The following is an 18,281-nucleotide window of genomic DNA, read 5'->3' as shown; positions in this document are numbered from 1 at the left end:
GAAAGCTCCTGTATAAAAATTGCATGAAAAGCCAGTAGATCGGAAAATGTAAAAAAAAAAACAAGTACAGTACGGCCTCTCAAGATGCGCGTAATTTTTAGGAGTCGTGTCTTATCTTACGAGGGTCGACGCGAAATGAAATACCGTTGACTGGATATCCCTTAGTCAAAAACCGGTCGATGAAGAGAGTAAACGGGATTTGTAAGAGTATGTATAGGTGAATTATCCGAATTATTCTTGATTAAATTGTTAGGAAATCTTTACCAACGAATCACTGGTATTTTTCTTATAAAGATTGATACAAATATGACCTCATCGATACCATTTTTAATTATACAGATTGTGCGATTGCTTTATAGTAATCTCAATTAAGCGTTATTAAAATCCATTTGAATAAGGTCATACATATGATGTTGTCTCATTTTCATCGGAAATAATTTCGACAATACGTTGAGAATAGTTTCGTAAAGAAAGGACAAAGTATATAAAAATTTGATCTTCTATTTATGAATATAACTCTATGCATAGATTTTATTCTTCGCAGTCATGGCTGATGAGTCTGTCTCTCTTGGAGGTCTGAGGGGTTCTTCGAAATGGCGGGGATACAGATTTCTAACTAAAGAAGCCAAATTTCTTGCAAGCGGGAGAGGGCGTACTGTAATACTCTTCAACCGGTTTAAGAACTTAATATTCCCGTAGATTGAGAGACACTGGTGCTTTCTCGTACCTGCGGGTACGACCGTGATGTTTCGTTGTGTTCGTATGTAGGTGTAGTAAACGTATCGTTCATTCCTGTTTCGTTGCGCATGCGTACCTGCCATAGCTCCTCTCGGCTGATCGTTTCGTTCGTTTTCGCGTGTTACGATTCGGTTGTGCTTTCGTTTAGTCTGCTCGCGATTGCCACAGCACGGTCGTGTCCATGCATCCGTTGTCTCGCATCCGACACCGTCGCATCGACTAAAACCATTCTTTTTTGCGGGCGTACCTGTTCGTCGCGACACACGGACCCCTTTATTGTGATGGTTTCCTGTGCGCGTCTCTACCTGATCGTAGCTCCGGTGTATACAGGTGTTTACTTTAGGTGACAGCTAGAAAGGTGCATCTGCCTCGGATTTCTTCTATTTTTTTTTTCACGCTCTATACGTTTGTGTCCGAGTGGCCGTGATTAATCCGTTCACTCTATTGTGACCGATTGTTCGAAGTGGAATAACTTAGTCCCCGTACATTGGCGAGCACAATTTCGTTGCATTTCTTCGGGATTACCTATCCGTTTGGTTCAAGGTGAGTCAATGTTCGGCCAGCAATGCTAGAAACGTCTCAATGTTCCTCTGCGAAACTATTGCTTTATAAATGTTATGAAAAGTTATTGACAAGAAATGAAAAGAAAGTATATTCTCTTCATGAATGTTATTAAACCAGATATATATATATATATATATATATATATATAGCGTTCTTTTTTTTTGAAGTCAGTTATACATTTTAAATATACAATGAATGACGAAAGTATTCGACCGATAAGTTTTCATATCAATTTTGTTGTAATAAGTTTTTTTTTATAATTTGTAATATATAACCTTTCGCATAATTTTTGTATGTATGTATACTGGTACTATGAATTTCCTATCGTATACTTTCGTTGCTCGGTGTACCTTACTAATAAACAGACTGTATTGTACAAAATGTTCGACCGGTGAATAATTTGTAATATTTATTTTAGTATTTACATTACGTCTAGTTCTTTATGCGAATGTAAGAGACATTATTTTTAATAATATTATATGTATATGCGATATACATATTATGAAGAGAATAAGTATCCAGACTACAAAACATTCGAACGTTGAATTCAATCGTATTGGTACAGGTATTTCCGAGTTAAGTAAATTCGTAAAGGGACATTACTTTCGTAAGGTCTGTCTAATGACGGGTTTAGTATTCTTTTGTGTTATCATAATTAAGGTTAAGGTGTTGTACTCTCTTGAGCGTTGAACATATTCTTCGTCCACACTTTCGAGCTTGCTCTAAATAGCGTACTGGAATCTTCTGGCGATTCGCAACGCATCTACGCATTCCGTTCCGAGTGACAAGTACCTGGAAACCGAAACGCTGTCTATCCTATGGGTAATTCTCGTAACTAGTCGTAATAATGGTAATAAAGACCTTTGTATTCAAACTACGATCCATGAGTTCATTTACATACCAAAAAAAGGTGAAGAAACGTACGTGGCAGGAAGTTTCATTCAACTAAGAAATCATCCTGGTGATTGTAATTATGAATTACAAATGTACAACCGAGGAATAATATAACGTTCGGAACATAATAAAAATAATAAAGTTAGATATTTTTCTGTTGATATACTTACTTATGTAGCATACGTAAATAGTTGCGAGGTTGATCGGCCATAGCACGTGCACCCGAAACATCTTCATTATCAACATAACAAGGGAAACGTCTATAGGTTATGTAGGACCGCTAATCGGTGCACATTGTAATACACATTTATATATGTTAATAGAAATATTATACATTTTATGTTGTACATAAATTGAACTACTAATTACACATTTGATTCCACATTGTTTTTCATGAAATACATTCAATATTCCAATGATAATAAATTGTAAATATAACGAACATTTGGTTGTTGTCGATCATGAATCTCCCACCAATGTAAGTTGAATATCTTTGGCGGAAAAAGAATATCACACTCTGCAACAGGTCTTCCAAATTTAGTGCGTCGATTAGTGGGAGGATACTATTTCGAGTAAAAAGTTTTGGCTGTCTTTCAAACGACGGTGTTTGACGATAATATTATTAAAGTACACTTTTACCGAAAGCTTGTTCCATTTCATGATTATTTCGTCGGCTGTCAAATTAATATGGCTTCATCCGCTATCTATGAACTTACAGGGCGCACTCTGGTTCCCCTCTGCATATGAAAATCAATCGATTTCCTAAGATATATTTTTAATAGACGCAATATATTTTAAATTTAAAATATTTTCCCGCTCATTTTCTTTTTCGAAAATAAAGAAAGGTGTCGATGAAGGCGAACGAATATTATTAAATCAGTATAGATACGTTTTCGATTTCTTTAAAAGTTTAGTATTAATAAATTTCACTGTAAGGACAAGAATTGAAATATACAATAATTAAGTACACTTTCTATCTATAAATACATTATAAAAATATTTTCCACCATCAATTAATATCTTCGACTTTTGCGAATCCTCTACGTCACACAGAGATGACTCACGATCAGTGCACACACCGTAACATTATGGTTATAGCTCTTGTTTTACTGTCCTCGATCAGTCATTCTTCAGTGTTCCTCCTGGTATACCACGCGTATGTCACAGCCGTGTCTGACATACATTTCTTTTATAAGCGTGGGGAATACACCACGGAATACCGAGCGAGACAGTTTCTGTTCGTCTTATGCTTTTATGCGCTAGGCTGGATGAGTAACATACCTTGGAATTTTGTTTTGTGTTAAAAAAAAACAACTTCGATATCTCGCGAGGAAGATAGCACGTAACAAAGTTCCTTCGAGTTTTCTCATATTGCTAAAGTCTGACTCAGTGTACCATGACTCCTGCAGTCGTTTCTCACGCTTTTCTCTAACTATGACCGCGCAGTGCTGCATATTCATTAAAATCCACCCACAAAAGATTGTAACCCATAGCTGTCAGGGTAACGTAATTTTACACGGGAAGAATCAGGGTAATGTGTTTTTATACGAGTAAAAAATCATTCAAAAAGTCTGTATGCGTGTGTTCGCACGCTAGACCCGTGACAGATACAATTAACTGTGGTCTCTATGACCGGGTTATAGCCGTTATAGGCGACCCGCCAATAAACATTGTCACCGAATTATGAATGCAGCGATAAAGGGGGTATTGTGTTATATACATACTATATTGTCCCGTAAGCTAATATGACGTCCAAAATTATAATGCATTTTTCATATTTCGGCAAAATCATATATAAGTTATGTTATTTATATTTTTCAATAAAACAATGGAGTACAAACGTACCCCACCGTGGAAAAGTCCTCCTACCACTTGGTATTGGGAATTATTGAAATTTATATCAAATTAATATTCAATTTAACATTTATTTCGGTACTTGAAGTAAATCTATCAAGTGGTAGAAGGCTTTCCTCTTACGCCACTTTTTCCCCTAGCGGATGTCGAGTTTACTCGTGAGGGTACATACTGTTTTTACACCGAACGTCTGGATTGTTCGTTTGAGCAAAATTCACCCCGAATCCAGTCTATATTCGCTCGAAATAGCGGCCAAGAGTGGTATCTCGGGTCCTCCTCACGTCTTATCTATCTTCCTCTTTTCAGCGTTTCTGAACTCTGAATCATTAGAGAACGTTTTTCAGTAAAGACCGGTTCTACCGGTGCGGCGGCAGGGTATTTCGATCGAACGGGGCTCGAAACGTCTCCCTCGGTTCCCCCTCTCTTGATCACTCGGCGGAGCTTTCTCAGGCTCCAATCTGGCCGATAACGAAGGATGGTAAGCTCCCGTTCGAGTGGCGTAAATGTCTCCTCCTCACCCGCTAACAGCGTGGCTACATCGCGTGTCGTCGTGTCCGACAGTGACGTAGCCCGTGATAGTAACGCCATCTCGCCGAGTGGCCGGCAGTCATTCACCGCGGAGGACGAGGGTGGAACTCGGGTCCTGAACGGCGGGGCACCGGGCGCGATCGAATGGAGCGAAAACGGTCCGCCCTCGCTTTCTATGTCGGTCGATCTTCATAACCTGGTCAACCCGAATCTCCAAGACTCAGGGCACTATTCCGCTAGTCCCGAGCACGCCGATGCATCCGTGTCTTCTTCGTGTAACGCGAAGACCACAAGGACCAACGACGAAGAGGAAAGCTACGAGGCGTTCGGGTCCGTCGAGGGTGACGCCGATGACGGGGTCGATTCACCGGGTGGTAGCAGCTCTGCACCATCACCCACCGGCACCAATTCACTGAGGTAAGTTCGTTGGCATTTCCTATACGCGTGTCTAGCATATCGATCGGTTGTTCGCGGAACTGTGTCGATACAGAAACGGTTTTAAAGGGACGCAAGAGTTTTCGCGCGCGAATATTTACGAGTTCGCGGCGGGCTTGCGAGCTTCCGGCGTGAATTGTAGAGGGTGCCTTGATCGGTAAACGCGACTCTAGTACAACGTGATGTGTATCTCGTTTGTGGTTTAATAGATTTCAGAATTTATGCATTTGTAAGATATCTGTTAAATGGAACAAGGTGGAATCTTTGGCAATGATTTAACCGATTTGCATCGCTTTGATTGGGACAGAAAAATACGTCTTACTTGATCTTTGATTTAATTTATAACAATTTATGTTCTCTTATTAAATTGAATTGGTTTAGTCATCAATTCGAAGAATGTAATCTACAAAGACGAACTCAACCTAACTTGAGACAAGGAAAATGTAACAATAAAGTATGTATATTTAAATGAAATGAAACATTGGCATTCAAAATGGATGTAATATGAGTACCTATATAAAAAACGTTGTAATTTCTATAAATTGTTTTATCGTAGAATATGCTAACGCCTTTTAGGATTAATTGAAATAGAAACATTGATTCGTTTGAAATGAAATTGGAGTAGGTCACTTGGTGTAATAATACGTTACGTGCTGTGGCTGATTGTAGCGTGTCATTTGTAACATAGTTCAAGAAATGGCGTAGGGTAAGAGAGTCAAAGTCAATTTTCGCCTTTTGTTGCATGTCTTTGTTAAAACTCATCAAATGTGGCCATTTTAGTTTTTTACTTCATGATAGGATGTGTACGATAGACGTTGGAGTAATATTCAGTATTCTTTTTTAAAATTTTGATTTCGGACTATTCTACATATCTACATACTATACTACATTTTTCATCACATCTTCTTTGCGTTCTTCAAAAAAAAATCCTAAATTTCACCTTTTTTCGGGTCGTTGAAAGGGAAATGGGCATTAAATATTATAAATACCGTAATATTAAGTATTTGTCTAATAATATTTTACATTTCTTTCGATATATTTTTTTGTTTGTGATGTCGGAAATGAAGAAGTCATTTGATGAGCTAATTTAAAATGACTTGCTCACATTTCACGTTTCTCACATTATATATTAATATTATTCGAAACAGATCTATTCCCACGATTAAATGAATGCTCCGCTAGGCTGATAAGTACGAGGTGTAGAAAAACTTTCACGCGCAAAAGAGAAAATAAAACCGAGCGACTTATTACCTTCCGTGCATTCCGGAATTATTACTGTAATCTCTGACATTTTTTTAATAAACCACGCTGCTCATTTTCTGCTTCCTGGTATGCATGGTCATCAACTTTGAAAACTTTCGAAATCCAAGTTTAACGCACAAATTGCAATTAAATGCATTTTTTAAATTGCTTTTATCCAATCGCCGTTATTCTCTTTGTATCATTTGGAAGTTATTCGACAAGAGAAATAGTACGTAGTATAAAGATCATTTAAATCATCGTAAAATATTTAATCAATTCTTTTTGTAGAGAATTAAAAGATTTATCAAATGTTGTATAAAAAATGAATAGTTGCATTTAAAAGAATAGAGGTCAGAAAATAAAATGCTTTTTAATTTTCATTTTCAAAAATATCAAGAATCACAGAATCACTGTAGTGATTTATATATGTTCTTAATTAATCGCTTTACGTTTGGAATCGATTAATTAGAGTTATTACTATGATTAATTCTTAATATTGTGATTTTTATTTAGTTATTGGGATCTCCTAATTGTGACTTTTTGTTGATTTTGTTTTGTACAGAAATCCTAGAAGTCCAAATTCTACCATTGGAAGGCATTCTTGGTTACGGACCTCGCTTAGGCGGACACCACCGTGGTAAGTGATAATCTTTCTATATAAAATAAGACACAGATTTGTTCGTAAACTGTAAATTACATTTATAAAATATTACAATTATAGTTTTCTCTTCAGTACCTTGTTTTCCGTTTCGCTAGTAAGAAAATCGTCGTTTTTACTCTTCCAATCAACTACAAATTTTTGATCATTTTACAAAAATTAAAGGAAAAAGGAAATTAAGTGCTGCTCTTTCTGTCGTATGAATTACAATTTTAATTGTATGCAGAATTTTCTTTATAACTTCACAACGTTTATTTGTTATTTTAAGTAAAACAGTCTAGGACAACAGTAATTCGGTAGGTGGCAGTAAATGGGTCGTAACCCATGTGGCGTTTCTCCTGAATTTACCCCAATAAATTAAACATCATAAATTCCGACAGAAATACATTTATGATTTCAGTAAATTGTAAAATAAGAAATTACATATTTGTCATTTTGACAGGTTTCGTTGTTCCAACGTGAAAGCGCATGCGTCGAGTTTAAGTTCAGTTTGCCGTGCCGAGAGTTTCCGGCGATTTCAATGCCCGCGAAACAATGACTATGGTTCACGCGCGAAAAAAGAGAATCGCTCCCGTGGTACCGGTTGATAAATTACGGCCGTCTAGTCGCGTTAATAGATCAGAGCAGATAAGGAACCCGTTTAATTCCCGAAGAAAGGTATCTGCCGGTTATCTACAAGACATTCGTTAAATTCCCGCCGATGGCGGGAGACTTCTAACACGGTGTCCGTGCAATGCAAAAGGAAGTCGTTACGAGCTGATTGCTCGAGGAACATATTATGTAGATACCACGTACACAAACACTTCGCGTTCTGCTATTGACGATTGCGTCGCGAGTATTTATCTGATAATATTTAGCGCGTAGAGACAATTAACGTTGACCAACTGTAGTTGCGTTACTCGCTGTCACGCGATAGCAGCACTTCCCATAAACAAACAACTTCTCGAGAACAGCTGTTATTTCGTTGCTTCACAACCCTTGACAGCTGTGCACCTCTATTATTTAATTTTAAAACAATGAGGTAACAATTTCATTACCAAATATTATTAAATCAGTGTTATTAAGGTTTATTAGAATCTTTACGCCAATATGTTTTACTAGCTATGAAGTACCTACTATAAACACATACACAATCATTTATAGTTTATCATTTTTCCTACTAAATTGGACTTTGCATAGGAGAAGATGATGGCTATATTGAAGACTAAACAAGCGTTGCCAGTATTATTATTGGCGGGGCATTCTATATTCTACTATTTTTAATATAAATTTCCGTCTCTATAAATTACTTTATAATATGACATTTTTGCATAAAAAAGCTTTGCAATTTGGTAATCATGTTATCTCGATCGATTCGTTACTTTTCGCCAGGTTTTATTGTCAGTATTATGTTCATCTTGTTATTCGATCGTCTCTCGCAACTGGCCATGTTCTTTTCTTGGCTCGGCTTCCGATTGTACAACGAATTTTGGCCTTCGTCTATTTTCCTCGTCTATTCGTATCACTTTGGAGGGACTTAAATTTGGCTCGACGTCAGTCGCGACATTTACGCCTTTGGCAGGTGGGAAGCGACTCTTCCGGTACGAACGCGCGACGTGTACCTTTTGTTAACGTCCACACTGTTGTCCACAAGTATTTGGACATCTGGACCTTGCTGCACAATAATTTACCACCTGTCAGTATTAATGAGTTTACAAGTTATAGGTTGTAACTGATAGTAATCGATAGTAATCGATGTTCGACAAGAAACATAAGAAAAACTGAACTAACGAAACGAATCTTTGGTATTGAACGCTAATAAATATTACTAAACAGATGACTCAGTTAATATGTATGTTTTTTTACATTGTTCGTGATTAGAAAATTTCTATTCCAGTTTTCGATCACGAAACACAACGTTCAAACATTGTAATTTTAATAATAAGTCGCGAATATCGTGGAAAATTTTCAACGTAAACAGCTTTTATTATGCAATAACACACTATTCACGGTCATGATGTTTTGTTTTCAGTTCCGGGCGGAAGAGATTTAGCACCAATGCGTTAGCAAGGTAAGAATGAATCATCATTTGTTTCACTATAATATAAGTAGTAACAGTACATACTTGCAACGTGTAAGACAGGAAAAAAAAACTGTCTCTAACCAACTCTGAATTATTTTTTTTTCTTGAACTGTCTAACCAACTCTGAAGCATTATACTAATTGATTTGCAATTCTATGAAACTAAACGTCCATTCAAGTTAATAACTCTGCTAAGAATGAATCGTTACTCTGTTGCCAATAAACGCATCTATAGGAAGAATTCAATGTGCTAGTACCAACAGTTTTTCGCGAATATTTCGGAAACTAAGTAACTCCTTCCATTATATGTATAGGAAAAAGTAGTTTAAAACCTCGAGTTTTACAAGATATCTAAAAATTATCGAGATAGGCAGGTAGGCAGCTTTTCTGCAATTCAACCAAATGTTTAATACGTGTATTTTTAACGAATGCGTCACCATATTCGAGAAATCGAAAACTTCTCTCTCGATTCGTAAGTCGACGCGTTGACTACGTCACGGGTTAACAATAGTAGGCGATGTAACTCAGCGACGAAGAATCTGCGATTCATGGAAAGGGATCCCGGGGTGTCCTTATTCGATCGGTAATTTTCGTGCCGATCCTTTCACGAAACACGAAACGATCACGAACTTTCTAAAGCGTGGGCATCCGCTGCCTGCACATGTACTTCCACATCCCGTTTCCTTTTATGCTTTTACGAGTACCTACAGAATATACTACAGGCCGATTCATGAATACAATTTTCTTTTCCAATTTGTTGCTTCAAAGAGAAGTAATAAAGAATAACGAATAAATCAATGTCATTCGTTATTCGAAATAACTTTTGCCTCAACCCTGGTGTGTAATAGTTAGATGCGCATACTATTGCGTTGCTAACTGTCGATTTTTATGATTTCCACAGCCAGCTCTATCGAAGTAGCAGCTTTAATAGCTCGGGCAGGGGCTCCAACTGTGATCCCGCGGACGATATGTACAGCGATGTCTCCCTTGAGGACGATGTCATTGATCTCAATCATAGAGTAAGTGAATTTCTGCTATTTCCTATTACTAATCATAACGATAAACGTCCATGGAATGTACATTCGCTGTGCAACACCATATTTACAATTAAATAAAAGGAAAATTCTTACGTGGGGGAAGTTCCCTCAGTGGCGGACACTTTAGGTTTTCCTTAGACAAATAAAAAAAATCATATTTTATAAGCCTCGTGAGCTTATTCTTGGCAGCTTGAGCATTGAATCCAGTCTTCATCATTGTTCTCTAAGTAAATTAAACAGACAGTAAAGAGTTTATACATATATACGTATAGACTACATATTCATAAGTGAATCCCCCCGGCCTGGGAGATATTCAGAACACACGGTCTAGGTATTATACGTCTATGCCCAAACCTAACAGATCGATCCTAATATCGACGCGAATACCGATCAACTCTCTGAACATTCCTCGAGTCAAAATTATCCGTTGAAACCCGCCACTTAACCTAATGTTCGAGCCGATCAGAGAGCCAAATTATATCTCCGTGAACACGGAGAAGTATCACTTTATTCAACGAGCGAGTCTCGCTCTCCAATGTTCGGAAAGAGACGGGTGATCCATAAATCGCTAGTATCGTAGATGTGTGCGGCCAGTTCGCCCTGTCGATCACCACCGCGTTCGGGATCCTCCTCCACCGAAGACCACGCAGACGCCGTTCGGTTCCATCAGCAACACCCTGCACACCCTCCTCCGTATCTATATTATCCACTGCCGCCGCCGTATCCGCCATTGAACCCATACGGTCCCTACGGATCCTATCATTCGGGCGGATTTTATTCACCGCCGTATTGCAACGACGCGCCCCCTGAATCGAGGGGAGGCTCGTCCTGGTTGGGCATTATCTTCCTGGTCCTTCTGACGATGTGCGTCATTAGCGTTGTCTTCTATCGATCCATATCTCGCGAATCACGACGAAGATTAAGTGCTAGGCTGCCGATCTTGACGCAACCACCGCAGGTAAATCATCCCAGAGGTTGATTGTTCTGTAATTGTGGTTCATTATTCAGAATCGTTGTTCCTCTATTCACCGCGGACAAGAGAGATAACAGCGACGGTCGTTATCGTTCGTTGCAATTGTTCTTGAATAACAGCTTGCGAATATAACGCGGGGAAGTGTAAACAGGTGCGAGTGATTTCAAGGTGGAAAGATCTTCATTTTTAGTTTGAGAAGTCTGGCATTGCTTATTCTTCCCCAAACCTACGATTGTTTGGTCCTGAATTTTCTTGGCCATCGGCTGTTTTTTTCTTTTATTATCTTACAGTTTACAATGACTTTTACAATGACGATTATATGATCCGCAGAAGACCCACCCGTCAAACCTTTATACTGACCCAGTATTATTCTCGATACTAAAACTTCACTTTCTTGTCTGTCGCGAGTGAAACAAAAATAATAATGAAAAATCCACATATTTTTACGCGACACTATCGAAAGCTGCGTCTCGTTCAGTAACGATGATAAATAAACACCACGAACGTTTCTCATATCTAGGCCAATAATCGCGGGGACAGAGTACTTTAGACCGTAACCATATCCTGCGTGTGTGGCCCACCACCTAAAAACACCGTGTCTCGTCTTTTTGAACCTGTAGACCAGGACGAGCAAAAGGGACGCGAAACAGAATTATCCGGCTGAGTTTGTCGTGTTCCGGGACGCGAGTCGCGACAGGGGCTACGTTTTGTGCGAGGGATGCGAGGATACTTCCTCGTCGTTGATCGATCAGGAGATCTGCGATCCGTCTCGGAGCATGAAAGAGGGTATCATAGAGGTCTCGTTGGAGAAACGGATCAATGTCGGTACCGATGTGTACGACGCAACGACCACACGTTCGACCGCGACTTAATCGAACATCTGTGCTCGTTTGCGGAACAAGGATTAATGTTATCAACGGCGAACGTTCGTAGACTCGAGGATTTTCGAAATTCGAAACAGTATAAATGTGAAGGACAGCGCCAATTACGATGGCACTCGAATGAAATCGTAACTACGAGCGACCGAACGGATGCCAGAGGATTATGGTATATATGGATAATTCTTTCATTGAAACGTTGTATACAGGACGTTGCATAAAGCGACGGTGAATGGGTGCAAGGGTAGTGATACATTAGGGTACACTAGAGGATGATGAGAAAGATACACCACAAAATGTCCACGATTTAAGAAAAAATTGATTTATCATATATTGAGCCAATAGAATTGATTCTACTATATCGTTTATCCAGAAGTTTTAATAATGTCTTTTCTGAGACATTGTTGAAAAATTCAACAATTTTATTATACAACTGCAATTTTGCTTTATGGCCGAAGGGGCAGTTTTGTCTACTCCCTATGGTACTAACCAGCTGAATGTTACTGAATATTAGTAATATTACTGAAATTAGACAATAATGCGACTGACGTTCATAGGAATTTTTCTATTGTCTGTATGTCCTTTGCCCATCTCTGAAATTGGTACAAATGTTATGAAACACCCTCTATATGAATTCACCCCGTGAAGCTACACCAAAATTCTTGGAAACGTTCTGTATATGTACCTTGTAGTGAAATACTGTGTCTCATAAAATGTTACGTTCATTATAGATTCAACAATAATTTCAACGAAGAGGATAGAAATGTCACGTTCGAAATTTTTAATCGGAAGAATTGAGACTCGTCGATCCGATGTGTGATAAAATGCATATCGAAGAATCATTACTGACTGTACATACATGACTAATAAACATTTCATTTCAAATGTCACGTACAGAGTCCCAGTGAGAATGTTTGTACATTGTGATTTTCGTTTAGATGGTCTTTAGGCGTACGCATTTTTATAACATAATAAAGTAATTTATTGTGCAAACGAATACTGTATAAATTTCTGCGTCTTGCGATTTTTACTTTACTTTACAGAGTCTCTTAAAATTGGAAGAAACGTATTCTATAACAAAAGTGAAACGGATGTTTGGTTTCTCGATAATGCTTATTCTCGCTCTCTTCTTCTATTCTACCACCAATGTTGTCCCATTTTGTATCTCTTACGTCCACGAAACAAATGAAAGCGAGCATGATATAAAATACGATCACGGTGAAACCTCAAAAAAATTCATACGTCGTGATAAACATGTCAAAGATCAAAATTATTCGTGTATGTATATAAAATAAACCGGCAATTAAGTATTTTTCGTGTACAGATTGTGTGTGATGAGCGTTTGAAAAACAGAAGATAAAGCATGACATGCTCTAGAATACCAGCCGATGGTTTTCTCGGTTGGAAAGGTTGGCCCTTTCTTAACTTCTTGATTGTTCTTGGTGTGGTCGCATATTTGGGATACAATATCTACAAGAAATGGCTACCTGGAGGGGGCGGCGCATAGTACGAAACATTTTCGCATTACACGGTATTTCTTCACGGTCCATCTTATTAGATATATTTCGTTGTACGTAATCTGAATTTTTCCTTCAACAGCTCTCTCTCTCTCTCTCTCTCTCCAACTTTTAACAAACATCGATACAACTTTTCTTCTTTTTTTGAAGTTAAATAACGTTTAAGAAAATAAACAATATTTATTATTTTCATCGTTTTTCATGTAATATTTTGTCCATTTCCAATTGCATGTAGTTACTACTGCATCAATGATACAATTTCGGATTTATTCAAGTTAAAACAAGCACATATTAAACAACATTTTGTGACCAACATTTATACGATATGTCTCGCAACAAGTATTTTTAATAACATCGTACAGCATACGCTGCAAATTGATATCAGGGGGCGTATATTAGCGTCTGGTGTATATATGAATTATCGCATTACGTGTGTACCACTTATTAAAAGTGAACTGTTGCTTCATTACCGTCATACAATTTAAATGCATCGCGTAACCTACACATTATATCACTTTGTCGTAATATACCGATGAGTGCAGCAGAACGCACACGCGTGTATCTACTCAAAGTCAAAATTTAACTGCAATATTATTTTCTAAATATTTATTAGCGAAAAGTAACCACGTCGCGTTCGTCACGGAACGCGTAATGTAAAAAGGAAATCGATGAAAAAGGTTTATCGGAGCATAATTCATTAATTGGCTGTAGCAAGAAAATAAAGAACTGGGAAGCTTTCCGTGTTCTTTAACTGGATTACGCAAAGCATGTGCGTAGGGGGTGTCTGAGGCAGACTTCGTTCGGCATAACACGTGCCGCGATATATGTAAATTTGCCGCGCGGAGTTAGTCGATACGCGGTATGGAGTGCACAAATAGCCTCCTCGCGGTTACTCCCAGCTTACAGTGGGCGATTGGGACGAACGATTATGTTCGAAGTACGCCCGAAGAAACGGAAGTGCGCGTAGCGTTGTGACTCTCTCTCTTCTTCTGTCCCCTCGTGCACCTCGGATTATCTGTGCGTATGATCGTCGGTGTTTTACGGTTGCACGTCGGGACGTACGAAATTTCGAGGTTAGGTCGGTGACACAGTGCCTCCTCCGTGTGTGTGTGTGTGTGCGTGTGTGGTATGTGTCACGCTCGTGCATGAGGTGATGGATAAGCAACATAACCGGCGTGTTTGCACGTCGCGCGTTGTTCTAACGGACTAATATTCAGCATTGGATTAATCAGAGAAAGATGACGGTTCTACTTGTCACAGGCGTGACGTGACAGATCACGAAACAGAATGGATTCAAACGTTTACGACGAGCAGACTGACACGAGCGCGACTGAACGTTCCGATCACGACAATCGAATAACTTCCGAGGAGGGGCCGTCTCCTGGACCTGGAGTCGACCTAGAGTATGATCTATGGGAAGGCCAGTTTCAATTTGTCGGACAAACGACGTCTTCTCGCGTCAGTCGACTACCTCGTCGGCGTGGTCCTCGACTTGCCGATCAAGTAAGACACAGAATAATGCCCGATCGTTGAGCTCTTTATCTATAAGCGATGACGATTTATTTTTAACGATAACGTCACGATTTCAAACTGACTCGGTCCTGAACAAGATGAAACGTAAAAGGAACGAGGCGAAACGAATGTACATAATTAGAATGACATAAAGTTTGAATCTTACGAGGAATCTCTATGATCAAATAAAAGCATTTTTTTAAACGAAACTGTGAATGTGTTTATAAACATAGCGCTGAATAAATTGGTAACTCCTACTAAAAACACAGGAGGTGTTCTCAACTTTGTCCATAGTCCGGGCGATTGAGTTGTGGACTACTATTTGGAAGGGCCAGGTTCGAATTCTGGTGGGAACGTGTATACATAGTTTTTATTTGTGGTTAACATTTTCTCATACACCAACCAGCGTTAACAACGCACCCAAAACAAAAAAGTAGTGGTACCGACAATTTTTTTACGAGTATCTCGGAAACTAGGGCCGACCGACATTTTTGTGAAAGGAAAAACTTGTTCAGAATGTTTATTTCTACAACATATTAAAAAATCGTCGAAGTTTGTGAGGAAGTAGTTCTTCGACAACTTTACTTTATTTTTATTACAAGAATGTATTTTCACTCTGAAGAACTGATATCTTGACTAATTTGACTATCAACGACCCCATTACTTCGGTATCACAATTTTTAACATACCAGAATGAGCAACTACTATTTACAGCGGTTTTTTATTCGCGAAAAAGTGAACAACTGAATCGTAAAATTGCAATTGTTTAATAAGAAGTATTCACTTTTTCTCTAAGTAATGAATATTTCGGTTGTCGTTAAATGATTAATTCTTAATAATGTTACGTATGTTAGTCATGGTTTTATGTACAGAAAACAATGCAAAGTTTTTAATGTAAAGCCTAAATACAAGTTTACAGTCGTATACAGTCATATTCACGTTACGTGTGTATGTGTGTTTGGTTATCCGTCGTTGGGAGTTGTGCTCATTGAGTATTTGGTACGAATTAGAAATTCCTCGAAGGTCTAGTAGGCATAAGATGGAATTATTTGCAGCTGTACCTTATGAATATCATAAGAGCTATAAACAGTGTCAAGTATAATTCAACATACAAATAATTGTAATATTAACACTATGAAAACATTATGTTTCACTTGCGGTGGTTGAGTACCACGGGCGTGAACCTTTGGGAATGCGAAGATAGACGTGCACAGGTTTTGAAACAGAAAGCATCCGTTAACACGTTCATCGATACCTTTTCTTTGTACTTTCATGTTGATCCTGCAAGAAACATCCATGCGTATTCAAATCATTTTATCTAATTAACTGATGTATGATAATATTAAACGAATACTTTTAATTGGAATAGTGTAAGCGGTGCGGTACGTTGAACCAAATTTCAAATGTATTCATATGACCTCGCGAACGATCCGTAAACGGTATATGTACATATATGTATGCGTGCATATACATGTATACATTATGTATAAACATGCGTGAATAAGTAGCTGCTAAATAAACAGACGATTACGAAGAAACGAAGCACGTATAGAAGTTTATACTATAAGCCCGCACTAACTTTTTTCCGGTACCTAATACCACGTTACTAACAGTAATCGTGTTTCTGAATAAATGACTAAAATCGATTCGTTTGCACGCTACAAGCGTCTTCCGTAGTTCGATTATTTAATTCAGGAACTCCTTACAATAGAAAAATTGAAAGTAAAAATATTTGAAAAATATACAATTTTTTCAGGTTCAAATGATCCAGGAACAAATGCATGCTTTAGTCGATACTCAGTCGGTCGGGGAGGAACGGTATGCTAGAGCGAAGCAGGAAAATGCTACGCTGCAGGCGAGAATATTAATGCTGGAGGAAGCTGCCAAAGACGCTGAGGCTAGGGCCGAGGAAAGGCTTCAAGTAAGTCCATTTTAATTTTAATTCTTTAAGGACCTTTAATTTATGAACGTTTTTTGTTTTTACAAATTTATACGGTTGCGTAAATTTTTGCTATATTTCATAACTGAAAAATGCTTTATTATGTGATGATAACTCACATCGGAAACAATATTGCTCTAGGCGGAGCAACGGAGGCACAGAGAATGGGCGAGTCGTTTGGAACGCGAGCGACAATTGCAGTTAGAAAATTATGCCATAAAATTACAAGCAATAGAATTAGAGGGGTCCAGTTTGAGGGACGAAATAGGAAGGTTGCGTGAACAATTGGAAAAGGTTAGAGCAGAAAAAAGTCGATTGGAGAATGACCTCGACGAGTCCAGAAGAGAAGCGGATATTTCACGTGAAAGTGAACGTCAAGCGATAAGCCGAGCTAACGAAACTCACTATCAGTTAGAAGATGCTAGAGAAGAACTCTCGATGAGAGTAGAAGATCAACAAAGAATAGATGAATTATTACAACAGGTGGCACAACTTCGAGCGCGTAATAAAAGTAATTAGTGTCATTCAGTTACTGTGCTTAATTCAGCAATTTATGGGAACGCCTGAAAAATGTTTTATTTTTTCTTAGGTCTGGAAGAATCACGAGATGAATTGCAAGCAGCTGCGGCTCTGCAGGCAGGCCGTGAACTTTTAATGTTAAATCCCTGTAACAGTAATGCTGAAAAAGGACCTAGTCTCGCGGTAGAATTATTAGCTGGCATCAATCAGGATCAAGTATGTTACGTTCATTCTTTTATATTGGTTAACGTGTGGGATAGATCTAGTATATAACGGAACTTTGTACTACTTAACATAAAATACTGATTTCGTAACAGGCCAAGTGTCTCTTACGCCATCTATGTTTCATGTAATATTATCATTGTTCATGATTGCATTAATTTTATTATTGTAATTGTATACTAAGAATTTACATTGATTTTTAAATCTGCTTCACATCTCAACTATTTTAAATTCGTTATAATTTTTCATTTTGAAGTATTATTTATATTTTGTATTGAATTCTGTTACAGATGGATGGTCAGATTCCTGGAAATTATGGTGATCTTTGTAGTATATCCGAAGTGTGTATTAAATTATAAAAGACGTTATTGTATTTAATGAAATTGTGTAACATGATATTATTAAAAATTGTTTATTACAGATGAAACAAGCTTTAAAGGAACAGCAAGAAGTTAATACACAATTAAGGGCGTACATCGACGGAATTTTATTGAACATAGTTGAAAATTATCCACAATTGTTGGAAGTGAAGCAAACACACTGAACTATTTTGCAAATCGTCAGTAATTTAACTTAATGTAAACACCTTGCGGTCCATGGTCCACAATAAGCTATAGAGCTCTCAAGTTCACCTACATTGAAACTATGTTACGTATTCAGGTACGTCCTTTTCGTTTAATATAAATGCTACTATACAAGGAATTGTTAAA

At 38.0% G+C, this 18,281-nt stretch overlaps 1 protein-coding gene across 1 annotated transcript; it reads left to right on the top strand.

Annotated features, from left to right (window-relative positions):
* The first annotated feature begins 4,471 nt into the window (after positions 1-4,471).
* On the top strand, positions 4,472-18,281 carry LOC107190198 (rab11 family-interacting protein 4A). The gene is made up of 9 exons (XM_015578963.1): positions 4,472-4,995; positions 6,818-6,892; positions 8,925-8,963; positions 9,876-9,993; positions 16,648-16,812; positions 16,972-17,341; positions 17,420-17,565; positions 17,862-17,912; positions 17,993-18,281. Exons 1-9 carry the CDS (start codon positions 4,526-4,528, stop codon positions 18,113-18,115), a joined length of 1,557 nt encoding a protein of 518 aa, XP_015434449.1. The 5' UTR covers positions 4,472-4,525; the 3' UTR covers positions 18,116-18,281.

This window comes from Dufourea novaeangliae, unplaced genomic scaffold (genome assembly GCF_001272555.1).
Source record: "Dufourea novaeangliae isolate 0120121106 unplaced genomic scaffold, ASM127255v1 scaffold168, whole genome shotgun sequence".
Classification (NCBI taxonomy): domain Eukaryota; kingdom Metazoa; phylum Arthropoda; class Insecta; order Hymenoptera; family Halictidae; genus Dufourea; species Dufourea novaeangliae.
Note: the sequence above shows the minus strand (reverse complement) of the source record. Positions and strands in the feature narration are given on the sequence as shown.

What these genes read in the sequence shown, in the direction of transcription:
- LOC107190198 (XM_015578963.1), top strand. Translation starts at nt 4,526, where the DNA reads ATGGTAAGCTCCCGTTCGAGTGGCGTAAATGTCTCCTCCTCACCCGCT. An exon ending in CTTAGGCGGACACCACCGTG is followed by an intron (nt 6,893 to 8,924) that starts GTAAGTGATAAT and finishes TTTTGTTTTCAG; the next exon opens with TTCCGGGCGGAAGAGATTTA. An exon ending in ACTTCGAGCGCGTAATAAAA is followed by an intron (nt 17,342 to 17,419) that starts GTAATTAGTGTC and finishes ATTTTTTCTTAG; the next exon opens with GTCTGGAAGAATCACGAGAT.